Here is a 14,985-nt window from a genome sequence, read left to right on the forward strand (position 1 = left end):
TCTAACTATACACATGACCTGAAATCAGGACCCTACTGAGCCCTCAACTGATCTGTCCACACTGACCCCAGCTCAAGTACTGCCCGTGAAAGGGGGAGATGTAGACTTATGGTCACAGCACAGACTTCCTTCTCTCCCTGGCTGGAATTTTCTGAGGCTTTTGTTCTGGGAAGCTTGGAAACATGGATTTAAGGGCACCTGACTATCTTCACCCCAATGCCCTCCAAGCACACCACACAAATCTGAAGTCAACTACTGTGTTTTTTCCCCCGAATTCCCAGCTTAGAGGGAAGTAAGGATTAAGGTCTCTTTGTGCAATGAAAAGAAAAACAGAAGTTGAGAAAATCAGACAGTAAACATATAGAAATGTGAAGACTTGTTTGTTGAGAGTTCCCAAACCAAGACATTAAACATTTTTTAATGCACTTTTTTAAAGCACTTTATATTATAGAAAATATCAAACATACATGAAAGTAGAGAGATTAACATAGGAACCCTTTCTTAATTCAGGTCTAGCATCCCCAAGTTAGATACTCTTCACAGTCTGAAATTCAAATTTTGAATCACCATCCATGGTAGGCAGCTCCATTGTGTGGTCCTGCAACACCTTCGCTTTCAAAACTGCTAGACTACGATTCCTCATGATTCTGAAAAGTCTGTCAATCAAGATGGCTAGAAAACTTCAACTTTCTGTGAAAAATGAGTGGTCCAGGAGCTATGATTCCTGAAGAACAAATCAGTTCCTCTTTCAATAGGGATACTGGAAAAAAAGAGTATCTTTTGAGATAAGGGGCTATAAACTCCATGTAAGTCTGGAACTCCTATCTTCCCTACCTTAAAGAATGAAGCCAACTCAGTGGTAGTAAGAGCTGAAAGACGGAGAAGGTGAGATTCCTAGCACCATCATCTATTTGGTAACCTGGACCCAGCTGTGCTGATTCCCCAAAACATTTCTATTATGTTAGCCATACTCCTAATTTTGCTTAATTTAGCTTCAGTGAAGTTTCTCTTCCTTACAATAGAAAGAATCTTGAATATAAGCTCCCCCAGAAAGCCTTCTTTAAAGCAGTGAGCACAACTGTCAATCTTTCTTGTGAAAATTAGAATTTTGCCTCCTTAATTTAACAAAAACAATTTATATTCCTTAAAGAATATATTTCCTAGCAAAAACAATAACAGTCTGAGATTTAAGAATACTTCCTTGACAACCTAGCAAAAACAATAAGAGTCTGAGATTTAAGAATACTTCCTTGACAAAGGAGAATTCTATTTTGCTGGATTTTTATCAGGACAGCAATTTTTCAATGATATCTTAGTACTATTATGTGATGACCACTACCCGCACCCTCCTCCATAATAAACTCCTGCTGGTGCTATTTTTGAACAGGACAAGCTGTCAGGGAGTAGTTCTGGGCTGACCTGGGAGACTCTACAGAAACTAGGCTTCAGGCTGGAGTCTTCTGGGATACACCCTGTACACGAAGCCAGGCCAAACGGGGTAGAACCAGATTCCAGTTTCAGTGACAGATTGAGGAAGAAACCACACAGGCCTTAAGTGGTACCTGCCACTAAGAAATGCAGTTACAGATGCAATAAGAGGAGGCGAAACACAGGCCCCTGAGACACCTGTACTCATTTGCCTCCCTCCCTCCTTCTTCCTCCTTGGCACAGACCTCTTCGGCAAAGTGTGGACACAGAGGGCCCTGTGCTAGGCAGTATGGAAATAAGTTACAGTAGCCACAGTCCATAATCTCTAGGAGCCATGGTCTGATGAAAGGAGACATGGTAAGTGCCATGATGGAATGAGGTATAAGGCACTGTGGGAAGAGGATGACCATGCTGGCTTGAGCTCTTGAGGAAGGCTTCCTAATTCTCTCCCATGAAAGATGGCATATGTTATTCACTGCAGTGTTGCCTGTAACGGTAAAAAATTGGAAACTGCTCAGTGCCTACCCACAGAAAACTAATTTAGTGATCTCAAGTAAAGCCCACAATAGAATACTATTCATTTGTAACAGGAGAGAGAGAGAGAGAGAGACCTCTTTGTACTGATAAGTCATCTCCAGAATTATTTTAAGTGAAAAAAAAAGCAAAATGTAGAACAGCAAGTATGAAATATTGTTTTGTATAAAAAGAGTGAAATATCAAAATATCTATAAACTCTGAAAGCATTAAAAAATATAGCAGTGATTGTCTATGGGGAGGCAAAGGTAGAAGCTATGAGATGAGAGGGAATATTTTCATTGAATATATTCATATTTATTTTTCTTAACTTTTGAATCATGTAAATATGTTACCTATCAAAAAATTTAATAAATAAAACAGAAAGCTTCTGTGGCATTCCAGGTGGTTCTCAGAGGAGTAGTCAGACATGTCGGAGACCTGTGGCAGGATGTATTTTCCAACCCATGCACAACAGCATGCGCTGTCCACATGCTCTTCTTACAATGGGACAGTGACATGCCTCCCACAGAAAGGTGGGTCTATTCTGTCCCCCTGAAGATAGGCAGGCCAGAAAATATGGCAAAAGTGATACTATGAGACTTTTGAGGGTAGACCATAAGAGGTGACTCAGCTCCCACCTGGTCCTCCAGGGATACCTGTTCTTAGGACCCAGGTGCCATGCTGTGCAGAAATCTAGGCCACCTGATGTGCCATTCCAGCATCCCAGTGGAGGCCCCAGCTGCCAGCCACCATCACTTGTCAGCCACTGAGTGAGAAAGCCTTTTAAAAATTATTTTGTTTTGTGTTAATACATAATAATTGTACATATTTATAGGGTAACTTGTGATATTCTGCTACATGCATACAATGTGTAATGATGAAGAAATCCATAACCTCAAATATTTATCATCTTTATGTTGGGAACATTCCAAATCTCCTCTTCATGCAATTTAAAAATCTACAATAAATTACTGTTAACTGTTGTCACCCTACTGTGCTATCAAACACTAGAACTTACTCCTAACTGTATGTTTGTACCCATTAACCAACCTCCCTTTACTGTACCAGCCTCACCCCTCCCCAACCCTTGCTACCCTCTGGTTATGATCATTCTACTCAACCTTCATGAGATGAACTCTTTTAGCTCCCACATGAGTGAGAACATGCAATAATTTTCTTTCTGTGCCTGGCTTATTTCACTTAACATAATGTCCTCCAGTTCCATCCATGTTGCTGCAAATGACAGAATTTCATTCTTTTTTATGGCCAAATAATTTATCATTATGTATATAATACCACATTTTCTTTATTGATTGATAGAATGGTTGGCATGCTGATGGACATTTAGGTTGATTCCAAGTCTTGGCTATTATGAATAGTACCACAATAAACATGTGAGTGCAGATATCTCCTCAATATGCTGATTTCCTTTCTTTTGGGTACATACCCAGCAGTGGGATTGCTGGATCATTTGGTTGATCTACTTTTAGTTTTCTGAGGAACTTCCATACTGCTCTTCATAATGGTTGTACTAAGTTATTTAATACATTCCCATCAATGATGTAGTAGTGTTCCTCTTTTTCTTCATCCTTGCCAGCATTTGTTGTTTTTTGTCTTTTTGATAATAGTCATTTTAAATAGGGTGAGATAACCTCTCATTGTGGTTTTGATTTGCATTTCACTGATGTTAGTCATGTTGGAGACTTTTCATGTGTCTGTTGGCCATTTGCATGTCTTCTTTTGTGAAATGTCTTTCAGATCATTTGCACATTTAAAAAAATCAAAATATTTGGGCTTTTTTTTTGCTATTGAGTTGAGTTCTTCATATAGGCTTGTTATTAATTCCTCGTCAGATGGACAGTTTGCAAATATTTGCTCCCATTCTCTAGGTTTCTCTTTACTGAGGAAGCCTTTGGAGTGGGTCCAGCCTCAGCCCCCCTCTAACTGCCTCTGAATGAGACCCAGAGTGAGAACTGCCTGGTTGAGCCCAGTCAACCCCCAGAATTGTGAGAGACAATAAAATTATAGTTTCGTTTCAAGTTCCTAAATTTTAAGCCCCAGTTCTTGGTTTGTGCTCTTGTCTTACACTTGATTTTCCAAGACAGAAGCTTTCTGACAAGCCCATAATGGTGTATGTATGACTTCGAGGAGGTGGCAGAAACAATCTGAGAGGGGCAAGTATTTAGTCAGCCTTGTGCAAAAGGAAATAGTCTAGAACAAACAAAACATGCTGACTCTAGAGGCCTATAGGAGCCACATGAGAAAGCATTCAACAGGCTGCTGGACACAGATGTCTGGGTTATAGGGAAAGGATGTGATAGAGATAAGGATATGGGAGGTATCCATATAAAGGTGATGGTTACAAACCAGGTGTGTGAATGAAATTATCCAGGTGTAACGTACAGGCAAGAGGAACCCAAGGGAAGAATCTTGGGGATGCCCCACTAAAAATGCCAGCAGAGGAAAGGGAGCAGGTAGAGAAGTCAAAGAAGAAAGAATGATGGAAGAGAGAAGAAAGTCCAAGAAAGAACAGTTCAAAAGGTGGGGCATGGTCTGAGGTATCACATGTTGCACTGAAAATATGGACAGAGAAAGCCTGTAAGATTTGGTAATGCGAAGGTCGCTGGTGACCTACAGCAGAGCAGTCTTCCTGAGGGGAGGAAAAGAAAATCAAAATCTCAATGCATTTCCATTAATACAAATGACTTCAAACAAACTTTATAAGAGAGAAAATAGCAAATAATTTGGGGCTTCCTGTTTTATCTTCTTAGCAACATTAGAGGAAATGAAGAAAGAAAATCAAAATGCACATGATAGAAGGACAAAAGGAAGGGAGACAGTCAGTCATTGACAAATAGAATACCTACCATCTGCATAACAGAGAGGTGGCTCAAAAGGCACTAGGTGAGCAAACCAGCTGCCTCTTGAATTCATCTTTAAAAAATGTTTTTTGGAAGGGAGACTATGAAAACTTCCTTTGTTGACCATTCCCAGAAATGGCAGGGACAAGTACAAAGGTATGTAAGAGCATGGAGAGTCCATAGACTTCATCTAGGGAACTAATTCTGATTAACTGCAGCAGCTGGCTGCGTAGAGAACTTTGCTGAGGAGAAATCAGGCTTGGGTATCAGTCAATGATGTCTGCCATCTGCACAGGGTATGGAAAAATACATAAACACCAGGTATTTGTCATCTCAGTCTTTATGGAATGCATCTTGGACCATAACTTAAAGGGAAATGACTTTATTGATCTAAAACACTAAGATCTTGAATTCTTTCTACACAAATCTAAAATGCCCAGAACTGAAAGCATACGAATTTTAACACTAAACCCTATTGAACTTGCTACGTGATTTACAATTTTAAATCATTTCTTGGAGTATGGCCTTCATTTTTAGTGACAAATATTCCAATAGACTTCATAAAGACATAGAGAGTGTTTCTAGAATCTGCATTATGCCCCAAATTTCTGCTGCTATTCCTCTTCTATGCATGGCGGAGAAAAGCATATAAAATGGACGGGGGCACTGGGCGCAGTGGCTCATGCCTGTAATCTCAGCACTTTGGGAGGCCAAGGCAGGCAGATCACTTGAGCCTTGGAGTTCAAAACCAGCCTGAGCAATATGGTGAAACCCCATCTCTACAAGGTACAAAAAAAAATTAGCCAGGTGTGGTGGTGCGTGCCTGTAGTCCCAGCTACTCCTGAGGCTGAGATGGGAGGATTGCTTGAACCTGGGAGGCAGAGGTTGAAGTGAGTGCCAAGATCATGCCACTGCATTCCAGCCTGGCAACAGAGTGAGACCCTGTCTCAGGAAAAAAAAAAAAAAAAAGATTTGGGATCCACAAAACTATAGAGTGAATTAAGTTGAAATGTCAGCACAACCATATAGTATTCCTCGTTTGTGAATAGATATTTTGATGAAGAGCTACTAAATCTTTAATTGGAGATGAAGTGTTTCTATATAAAGGCAATGACTACAAAATATTTATCATAGCACCTAAAGCCATAACTACAGAAATTTTCTGCCATCTTCTTGTATTAGTGAGTACAGCAAGTAAATCCAATATTAATATTAAAACATGGCACTGGAGATATAATTATGGATTAACACAAATAAAGTTAAATATTTTCTCCTAATGAAGTTTTCTTTTAATATCATCTTAATCTACTAGAAAAATAACAGGAATCATCAAGCTACAAGAGAGGAAAAAACATTGCCATAATAAAGATAAACCTTACACACTCAAGCCTTCCTTTAAAGTGTTGGGTCTTAAACTGTACAGTTGCAGAAAACTAGCATTCTGCCACTAAAATCAAATTTTGGTAGTCTATTCCAATTTACTAGGAAGAAATATGGTAATGTTTTTCTTATTTAAAGTTTTCCATCCATGATTTTTTCCTCAAACTTTTGGGGTTGGTTATACTTAATGCAGTCTTCAATGTAGTGTAACTGGGTCTGATTTAGCAGGGAATTGTGGACTTGGTTATCTTCAGTTTAGTACGCTGATAATGTTCATGGTGTTAAAGGGAAGAACGGTACAGCAGACACTGTCAGTGCCATGCCCTGAGCCTCAGGCCTCATCGTCTTAGAGCAAGCCAGCTTGACTTCCACTGACAGCATCTCCATGTCTTTGTCTCAGCAATGACTGACAGAAATGGTATGTGTATACCCAGCTCCCAGCCCCATGACGGGATAACTCTGAGATGGTTGTGCGCTGGCTCTGGAGAGCCCCATCAGGATTAAAGCCCAGCTGCCCCTGCTGGTCATCTGCTTGATGGTACACTTCCCTGGCTCATTTCCCTACTTTTTGCTAGTGCTTCCTGGGGTCCACTTTCAAATAAACTACTCAGACTCAAGTCCTTGTCTTGTGACATGATTTCCTAATGTTTAGCCAATTGAATGAGTTTAATGCACTAGGCTTTGGCCAGCATTAGGTAGCAAAGAATACACGGATATAAGGCCATCACAGTGAGAGTTGGCAGTACACACATAATATCCAGTTCCTGAGGTACTAGAATACAATGCCTGCAAGACAAGATGCCAGAATGATACAGGGCTACCCTAGGCAATTAGTAACTGTGTGTGTTGGGTTGTGGGGAGAGTTTGCTGAAATGTCACCAATAAGGGCTCTGAAGGCTGCAATTCCAAATTCCTCCTTCCTCCCACAGTACTGGGGACCAGGAGAGGCAGTGGCCTTCTTTAACTTAAAAACCCTGAGAATTCAAGTCTACAGGGACAGGGTGAGCACATCTGCAGGCCACTCAGCCAGGAACCCAGAGTGTATCTCTGGACTGGAAAGATGGAAACAGGGAGCCAAACCTGGCTTTAACATTCTTTTTGATTGGATGATTTAATTCAGGATGAGGCCACAAAGGTAGTGGCCTAAAATTACAAACTGAAGAAAGATCATTGTTTAATTTGGCTGATTTTAAGATTTTAAAATAGTTATAGGAATAATAAAACAATATAGAAAGCTTGATATATGAAAAAGGTTATCCATAATTCCCTTTTTCATATGTAACTCTTGTCCCCTTAGAGGGTTCCCTTGAAGACTGTTTTCCTAAATATGTCTGTAATGTAACCGCATTCTGTTCCCAGAGCTTGTTAAGGTTTCCCATGTGGCTAATCTTCATATTTTTAAGTACTACATAATATTCCATCAGCCTGTCGTTCTATAATTTGTTATCCTCCTATACTGTATATTCAGATCACTTCCAAGTTTTCACCATGGCAAATAATGATGCAGAGAGCATTTTTATACAGTGGCTCTTTCTACTTTTCAGATTATTTTCTTAAAGCAGAATTTCAGAAGAAGCCAAAAGGTAGCAGCATTTCAGTGACACCTGAAACAGGCAGCTCCTATACTTTTATCATCGACGGTCCTTTGATTACTTACAAAACACAACATGAGTAACAGACAGTGGTATCCTTTCTCTCTCTCACACACACACACACACACAAACATTAAGACAAGAATGATCAACGGCACCATATAAGTTACATAGAAGAAGCCCAGATGGGGAAATTAAAAGCAAAGCAGTCTTTGTTACTAAGTATAAGGTTTGTGCAATAAACCTATTACTGATCTTTAAAATGAAGATTTGAAAGTGAGTAATAATTCCAAGTTAGACTCCTACACACTAATTCATGTAACAGGCATTCTGTTCTAATGATCACTGGCTCACAGAGAAACTTCCAGCCTTCCAAAGGTTTCTCTTGACCTGACCTGGTGTGATTCCCTCATTGACACTGACACTCATTCACTCCCACCTGCCACTTATTGAGCCCAAATTAGGGTTGGTTTGCATCACATGTTTTCATCATTCTTTTCCTTTCCGGCTGTAAACCTTTCAGCGAGCAGCCTGGCTGATAGCAGGGCTGCTGATGGCAGTGGTTAGGATGCAATTAGGCTGAGCCATGCTTGTCAGCCTTGCTCCGTACTCTCCTCTTTCCAGAACACTGTGACAAGGGGGAAGGACCAGAATCAAGGCTCTAACCCCTACACACCTGCCTTTAATATGCTAACTCTGCTTCTGTAAGGCAGTTCCAACCTCATCCCTGGGCTGTGTCCTGCCTTGACACTTCATTTTTATAAGAGAAAGCAAAGAAAGGGGGGCGTACTGATGGAAGGGGGAAGGCAGGAAGAAGATTGGCTCTAATTTAAAACCATCTTAGGAGCTCTAAAAAGTTCCAGGTTGACTGATGGACACATTTACTCCTCAAAACCCTTTTCATAAATATCCACCACTTAACATGTACTTTCAAGAGGCATAAATACTGTCAACGTGTCAGCCTTTATGAAAGGGAGATTTCCAGAACCACTTCTTTTCTCCATGGCTAAGAGCCACACAATTACAATCCTATTATAGCTGTACCTTGAAAATATAGCCCTTCCCCACCAGTCTGTGCAAGGCAGGCAAACTCACCCGACTAAGAGTAGCATGGGGGCCTTTTCAATCTCTGTGCAGTGATGCATCCTTCCTTTGCTGCAGAGAAGACGGCAGCTCATCTCTGGTGATAAGGTCTACATCTGAGACTGGTAGGGATTGGAGATGTATTTTGTCAACAGCTCTGGCCAAAGTAACTCTCTAATAATATTCAAGTATGGACAGAGAATGTTTCCTGGATCACATCTTATTTTGAACAGGCCTTTAGTATGACTTTCTCCCTGTTCTCAGTGGAAATGAATGGGTTTTGAAGGCAGGCATGGTGCCCTTCTGGAGAACTGCTGGTTCCTCACGAAGGACTGTGCTGGCATGGCATGGCTCTGCATGGGTAGGATCACTGCCAGCTCACCGTGCCACAGCTGCACACAGATGGGTGGGCCCAGCTTTCCGGACAACAGCAGTCAGCAGTGCCCTTCTTTCCTCTCAGACAGCAGACCACTAGCCACAACATGATAAAATCTATGCTGGAGACTCAGCCTGGTGTGCCCAAGAGTATCAGAGAAGGAGGAAACAAATAGGCTCTCAGGTGGACTCTGTCACTCAGAAGGGAAAAAGCTCCAGTGCCCACACCACTAGATTTACCCTCAGGTGAGCTGGATCCCTGTTTGCTGCTGCTACCCAAGATGAGATGTATGACGCTGAGAACTGGAGCACCCAACCAGACAACATCCGAGGAGGACCTCTGGAAACTATAAAGGGGTAAGTGAATTGGATCACAGCATTATTCTCCCATTTGGAAGCGGAAGCACAGTTGTTTTTAAAAGTATACATTCTCAATAGGATGATCTTGGCAGCATACACCACTGCTTACCAGGATTTATAGAAAAATATCATCCAGCGGTCTTCAAGGGTGTATATGAGGAAAGGAACATAAGCCTCCCTCCAACACTTTGGGCCCCTCTGTCTATAGTGATACTGACTATATTTCTCTGTCTTTCTCCCTTCCACATGCGGCCCTGACACACCAGCCTCCTCTTTCAGGAGAATTAAGCCAGTTTAAAATGTGTTGCTATGTGTGTGTTTATGTGCTTAATTCTATTGTTAAATCTGTCTCATGATGTGTGCGGACTCCATGAGGGTCAGGACTGTGTCATTTTGACTCACTGTTTGAATCCCCAGGACACTGCCTGAAGTATGTGTAGAAGAAAGAAAGGAAGGAAGGAATAGAGAGAGAGAGAGAGAGAGAGAGAGAGAGAAACAACGTGCCAGGCATGGTGCTAAGTACAGGGAACACTTGGTCCAAAGCTGTGGAAGTGCTCACAGCCCAGCAGAGGAGGTAATTCAGCGTGGCCAGAGAAGGGCATGCCGACAGGCACCCACTGGTACTATGGGAAGGCTGAGGAGGGATTCAGGAAGGCTTCCCTGCAACAGAGTGTGCCTCTGCCGCTGCCCCAGGGATTCTGGATTTAGGGGCAGCTCTCGCCAGAGGCAGGGACAGCAGAGAGGCACAGGGATGAAGACCAGGCCTTCACTGGGCAGGAAGGCAGCCCAGACATAGCACTCCTGCGTGGAAAGAGCAGACAGTGCTGACTTCCAGACGCATGGTCACCCTCATCCCAGGCACTTCCATCCAAAACCTATTACAGAGAATCTTAGGTTTCCCTGGAGCTGATTTCTCAGATTCTCTCTAGCAATAGATTGCCTTTCTATTCCTAATTCCTAGAGTGGCACATGGGTCTATGTGTATGTGGGAGACACAGTGATGAAGGAATCATGAGTCCACTGTGGTTTGTTAAATACCATCATGCAGAACTGCACAGCTAAACCAATGGGGCAGGAACTGCCATCCTGAGGCCTGCCCCGCAAAATGGGATCTGTCCATCTTTACTGGGGAACCATGATAAACGAGCAAAGACAGACACTGGTGAGGACGAGCCACTTTATTTAAGAGCTTTGACAGCTCAAAGTGGTTTAACATAGATGTATGGAAGATTTATCGAGATGATAAAATACCTGAACTTGAAAGGCACATAAATTATAATTTTGCAGGTTTTTTTCTTTTTAAAATTTCACTTAGTCAAGTGCTTTAAGTAATGAATGAAATGCACATAAAGTTGATTTCATTTCACACAAGCTGTCTGGTTAGTGTCTGCAGAGTGCCTTTGCTTCCAGATGGGACTCAGTTCAGAATCCATGCCACCCTTCTGTGCCTAGGGCCTTCAGTTTCCTTACCACTGTGGAGATCATCGGGAAGATTAATAAATATAATAATAAGGCAGCCATTATTGACAGGGCACTTACCATACTACATGTTGTACACTGAGGTCAGTGCTTCATATGCTTATCTTGCTTAATGCTCCTAACAGCCCTATGAATTAGCTACAGTGATTCTCATTTTACAGATGCAAAAACAGGTTTAGAGCACTTTGGTGATACATGGGAAAGTCACACGAGCAATTTTATCTGACTACAAGACTATGGTGTTCACCACTAAGCTGCGACATACATGAAAATATTTGGCCCTCAGCAAATGCTTAAATACATTAGTCATCTTTCCTTACCTTCGTATTCCTTTTAAACATACACACACACACACACGTGCACATATACCAAGAAAAATCTGCCTCTTGGGTTTATGTTCATTTATTTGTTCATTACTGATGCATGCCTTTTTGGCCTGGTACTCTGCTGGGTGCGAAGTTTGCAAAATTAGACTCCATAGCTCCCAGGTCAAAGAGCCAGAACAGTCTCAGGCAGTTACCATGCTCAAATGGATGGCAAGGGTCTGCAAGGTGCAGTGGCAGCCCCCTGCAGGGAACCCCCACTCAGCCATCAGTTACAGACACATCATCAAAAAGACCATTTTAGACCCTTTTCAACCCTAGTTTTCTCCAACTTTTGCAACACTTTCTTTGGCCTGAGTCTACAAAGACACTGGGGCTTTCTGGGGCTTTCTGACAGTGCAGCTGCCCAGGAGGCCCTTTATCATGCAGAACACCCCTCTCTGCTGCCAGGCTCTTGCTTTATGGCAAAACCACTGCAACAGATAATCTAACCCCCTGACTAATCACCCTGCACAATTCCTCATACTGCCTCCACTCCTATCCCTCTCCCGCCTCTGCCCTGTCTTGTTTCATCAATTTTTGTCCAGACTAAGGAACGATATCAATAGTTATAGTAGTAGTATCCTCCCACATGTCAGGCACTGCTCTATGTATTTAGGTCCTCATTAAATCCCCATAATAACCTTCTGAGGTAGACACTACAACTATGTATATTTTAGTTCATTCAGGAGAAGGAGAGGGTGGGAGTTAATATTTCTTCAGGGCCAACGATACGCTAAGCACCTGCTAAGCCTGAACAATCCTCACGACTCACATGGTGAGTGAGCTGCCCAGGGTCAGTCACAGAGCTGAGAAGTGCCAGGTCTGTGACCACCAAGCCTGGAGCTTCCCTTCTCATGGGCTGGCATCCTGCAGTGGTCTGAGAGGGGAAAAGAGAGGCTGCACAATGGCTGCTCTCTCTCCTCTTCCCTCCAACACCCTCTGTTAACATCTTACCTGTTCTTTTTTACCACTCACCACAAATGGTGCCAGACTCCTGCCTCATCTGGGTTCCCCCACTCTCTGGGCCTCTCAGTTAGTTTTCATGGAGCACTTTCTTTGTCTACAACAATGTTGTGAACAGAGCCAAATAAGAAATTGGGATCATTTGAGCCAATAAAATACAGTGAGCAGCTGACAGATGTTTCCTGAAACCTAAAATGCTCTCCCAAATCCATGGGGTCTCAAGGTCTGACACGTCCTTAGCAAGGTCCCAGCATAGTTGCTGCTTCTGGGAAGTCTTCTGTCCAGTTTTAGGAGGTGACACCAAAAGCTGAGAACCACCAATGAAATTCAGGAAGTAACTGATGCTCAGTGGAGCTGTGTGAACCATACCTTCAGGGGCTCCTGGGTGGCTTTCTGAGAAAAACAGAGAAGCTTTCCCCTGCAAGGCCAGTGGGTAAGAACCCTTTCTCTGGGTTGTGCCAGGGTGGAACTGTCACTTTATTTCACCTGGCCCACCCGACATGGGCTCCAGGAGGGCAGGGCCCCTGTCTGATTTCTCTCTGAATCCTCAGAGCCAGGGTAAATTGGGTGCCAGTTAAATGTTTCAAGAATGAACAACTAAACCAGTCATCATTTTAGAGAACAGGCTGTTTGAGAGATTCTACTCAGAACCACTTATTTGATAGAGGAAGAAACAGGACTCAAGGAGAGGGGAAGTGACTTTGCTGAGAGGCAGGCACACTGTGTTTAGTCCAGAACAACATCAAGCCTTGGATGTTTAGTGCAGAGTAACATCCAGCACCCATCACGCAGTGCTAAGTCATTTACATTCACCGTTTCCATCCTCAATGGGTAGAACAATTCCATTTTACAGAGGAGAAAGTTAAGGTTAAGGAACTTGCTTTCACCCCAGCTCTCTGCAGGCCAGCCCCACCAACCCTCCTTTCCTCAAGCCACATTCTCTCCCAACAAAATGAGTTTGCTCTGTTGTTCCCCGCCCGGGAATTCTCTAAAGTTTTAGTTCCAGCAGCCTTTGTAGCTGGGGGCCCTGATAAAATCTCTCCAGCACCCTAGAATTTCAATCTTCATAGCTCTGACCACAGTTTTAACGTTCACACTTGTTTGCATAGATATCCATTTGCTGTCGGTCTCCCCCCACTGGACTGTGAGCTGCACGGGGGAGGGCGCCACATTTTTTGGCCTGCCACTGTAACCCCAGCACTTAGCCCAGCAGCGGATACTGAGTAGAACACGTTAAGTATTTGTTAGACACTGTGCTTATATTTTTAACCTTTGAGTGCACTAGTGCTAAAGGTGGGATCCGAACCCACGTCTCCGGGACTCTGGTCATAGCCAAAGGGGAGCTGGGGGTTAGGTTGACACGCTGCAGCGAGAACCGCCGGCGCGCAGAGGCAGCGCGGAGCTGTCCCCCCGGTTCGCGCCACCCCGGATGGCTCCGCACTCCGCCGCCACCTGTCGCCCCAGCGGGGACTCCCAGGACTCAGTTGGGGGCCAGGAGTCACGTGGGCCCGGGCATTCAGCCGCGATCCAGGTCCTAGTGGGCTGACGAGGGGCCCACGCTGCGCTTACCTGCTATTTGCAGGGCTCAGCAACGGCGCTCGGCGAGTCTCGGGGGACTGCGGGGGACTAGGGGACCTGCTGGGCCTAGCAGGGGCTGTCGGTCAGCGCGCGGCCCGGCGCCCGAGGTCCGAGAGGGAAACGACGTTTGGTCTCGGGACTCAAGGCTGCCTCCGGCCCGGGCAGCCTCGGGTCTAGACCCCCTAGTACCTGAGCTGGAGGCGGGGCCAAGGCGAACTTGACCTTGCGCTCCCTTAGCGGCTCCGGGCAGATGGAGTCTGAGGGAAACAGATCTGCGCCCCGCCCCCTCGCTGGGGCGGGCCCTAAGGAGATCCGGCCCTGGCCCCGCCCAGGGTCCCTAAGCCCCGCCCTCTCTCCGCCCCCGCCCCCGCCCCCGCCCCGGCCCGCTGGCTCCCAACCGCCAAGGCTCTTTTGTGTTGCGTGCGTGTTTGCTTTTTTATTTTCCTGTTTTGTATTCTGTTTGTTTTGTATTTTTATTTAATTTTCTTTTAAAAAAATACATGAAAGTAACGCCCACTTACTTATTAGGAAATAAAATTATCTAGATTTGCTTATAATGAAAGCAACAGGCCACTTCTCCCTCCCATCACAGCTCTTTTTAACAATTCCTCCGTTAATTTCTTCTAGTGGTCACCCGCTTGTCGCAAAAAAAAAAATAAAAATAAAAAAATAAAAAAATAAAAAAAAGAAACTTACATAGAGATTTTCTTGATTTATCCATTGACTTTCTGCCATGTTGTATGAGGATCTACTCTCTTACTGCGCGGCCCCTGTTTCCTTCTGACAAATTTACACCTCTATTCTCAAGCCCTGCCCTGGTAAACGCCAGACCTCAAAGCAGGGAAGGATTTCTGGGGCCTGAAGCATACACAGTTGTGTGGGGAGAAGGAAGGGAGGGATACTTAAGAAAGAGAAGACAGAATTAGGGCTTGCCAGTGAACATGTATTTGGAATGAGAAAATAAATCTTAACAGAATCCTGGGGTCTTAGAGATTGGGGTCCCTA

At 43.8% G+C, this 14,985-nt stretch overlaps 1 protein-coding gene across 8 annotated transcripts in view; it reads right to left on the minus strand.

Moving 5' to 3' along the window:
- NMNAT3 (nicotinamide nucleotide adenylyltransferase 3) overlaps positions 1-14,324 on the minus strand; it is a 118,285-nt gene extending 103,961 nt beyond the window's left edge. Inside the window, exons 1-2 of one of the 8 annotated variants that reach the window (XM_055383452.2) lie at positions 13,972-14,270; positions 8,873-8,982 (exon numbers count right to left, since the gene is read on the minus strand). In XM_055383452.2, the coding sequence (XP_055239427.1) occupies positions 8,873-8,955 (83 nt within the window). In that variant the 5' untranslated portion in view covers positions 8,956-8,982; positions 13,972-14,270. Of the gene's footprint in view, positions 1-8,872; positions 8,983-13,971 lie in introns of all 8 variants that reach the window. The other 7 variants (XM_019023525.4, XM_055383453.2, XM_055383455.2 and 4 more) reach the window with 7 other exon arrangements.
- Between the last annotated feature and the right edge of the window lie 661 nt (positions 14,325-14,985).

Source organism: Gorilla gorilla, chromosome 2, assembly GCF_029281585.2.
Source record: "Gorilla gorilla gorilla isolate KB3781 chromosome 2, NHGRI_mGorGor1-v2.1_pri, whole genome shotgun sequence".
NCBI classification, from domain to species: domain Eukaryota; kingdom Metazoa; phylum Chordata; class Mammalia; order Primates; family Hominidae; genus Gorilla; species Gorilla gorilla.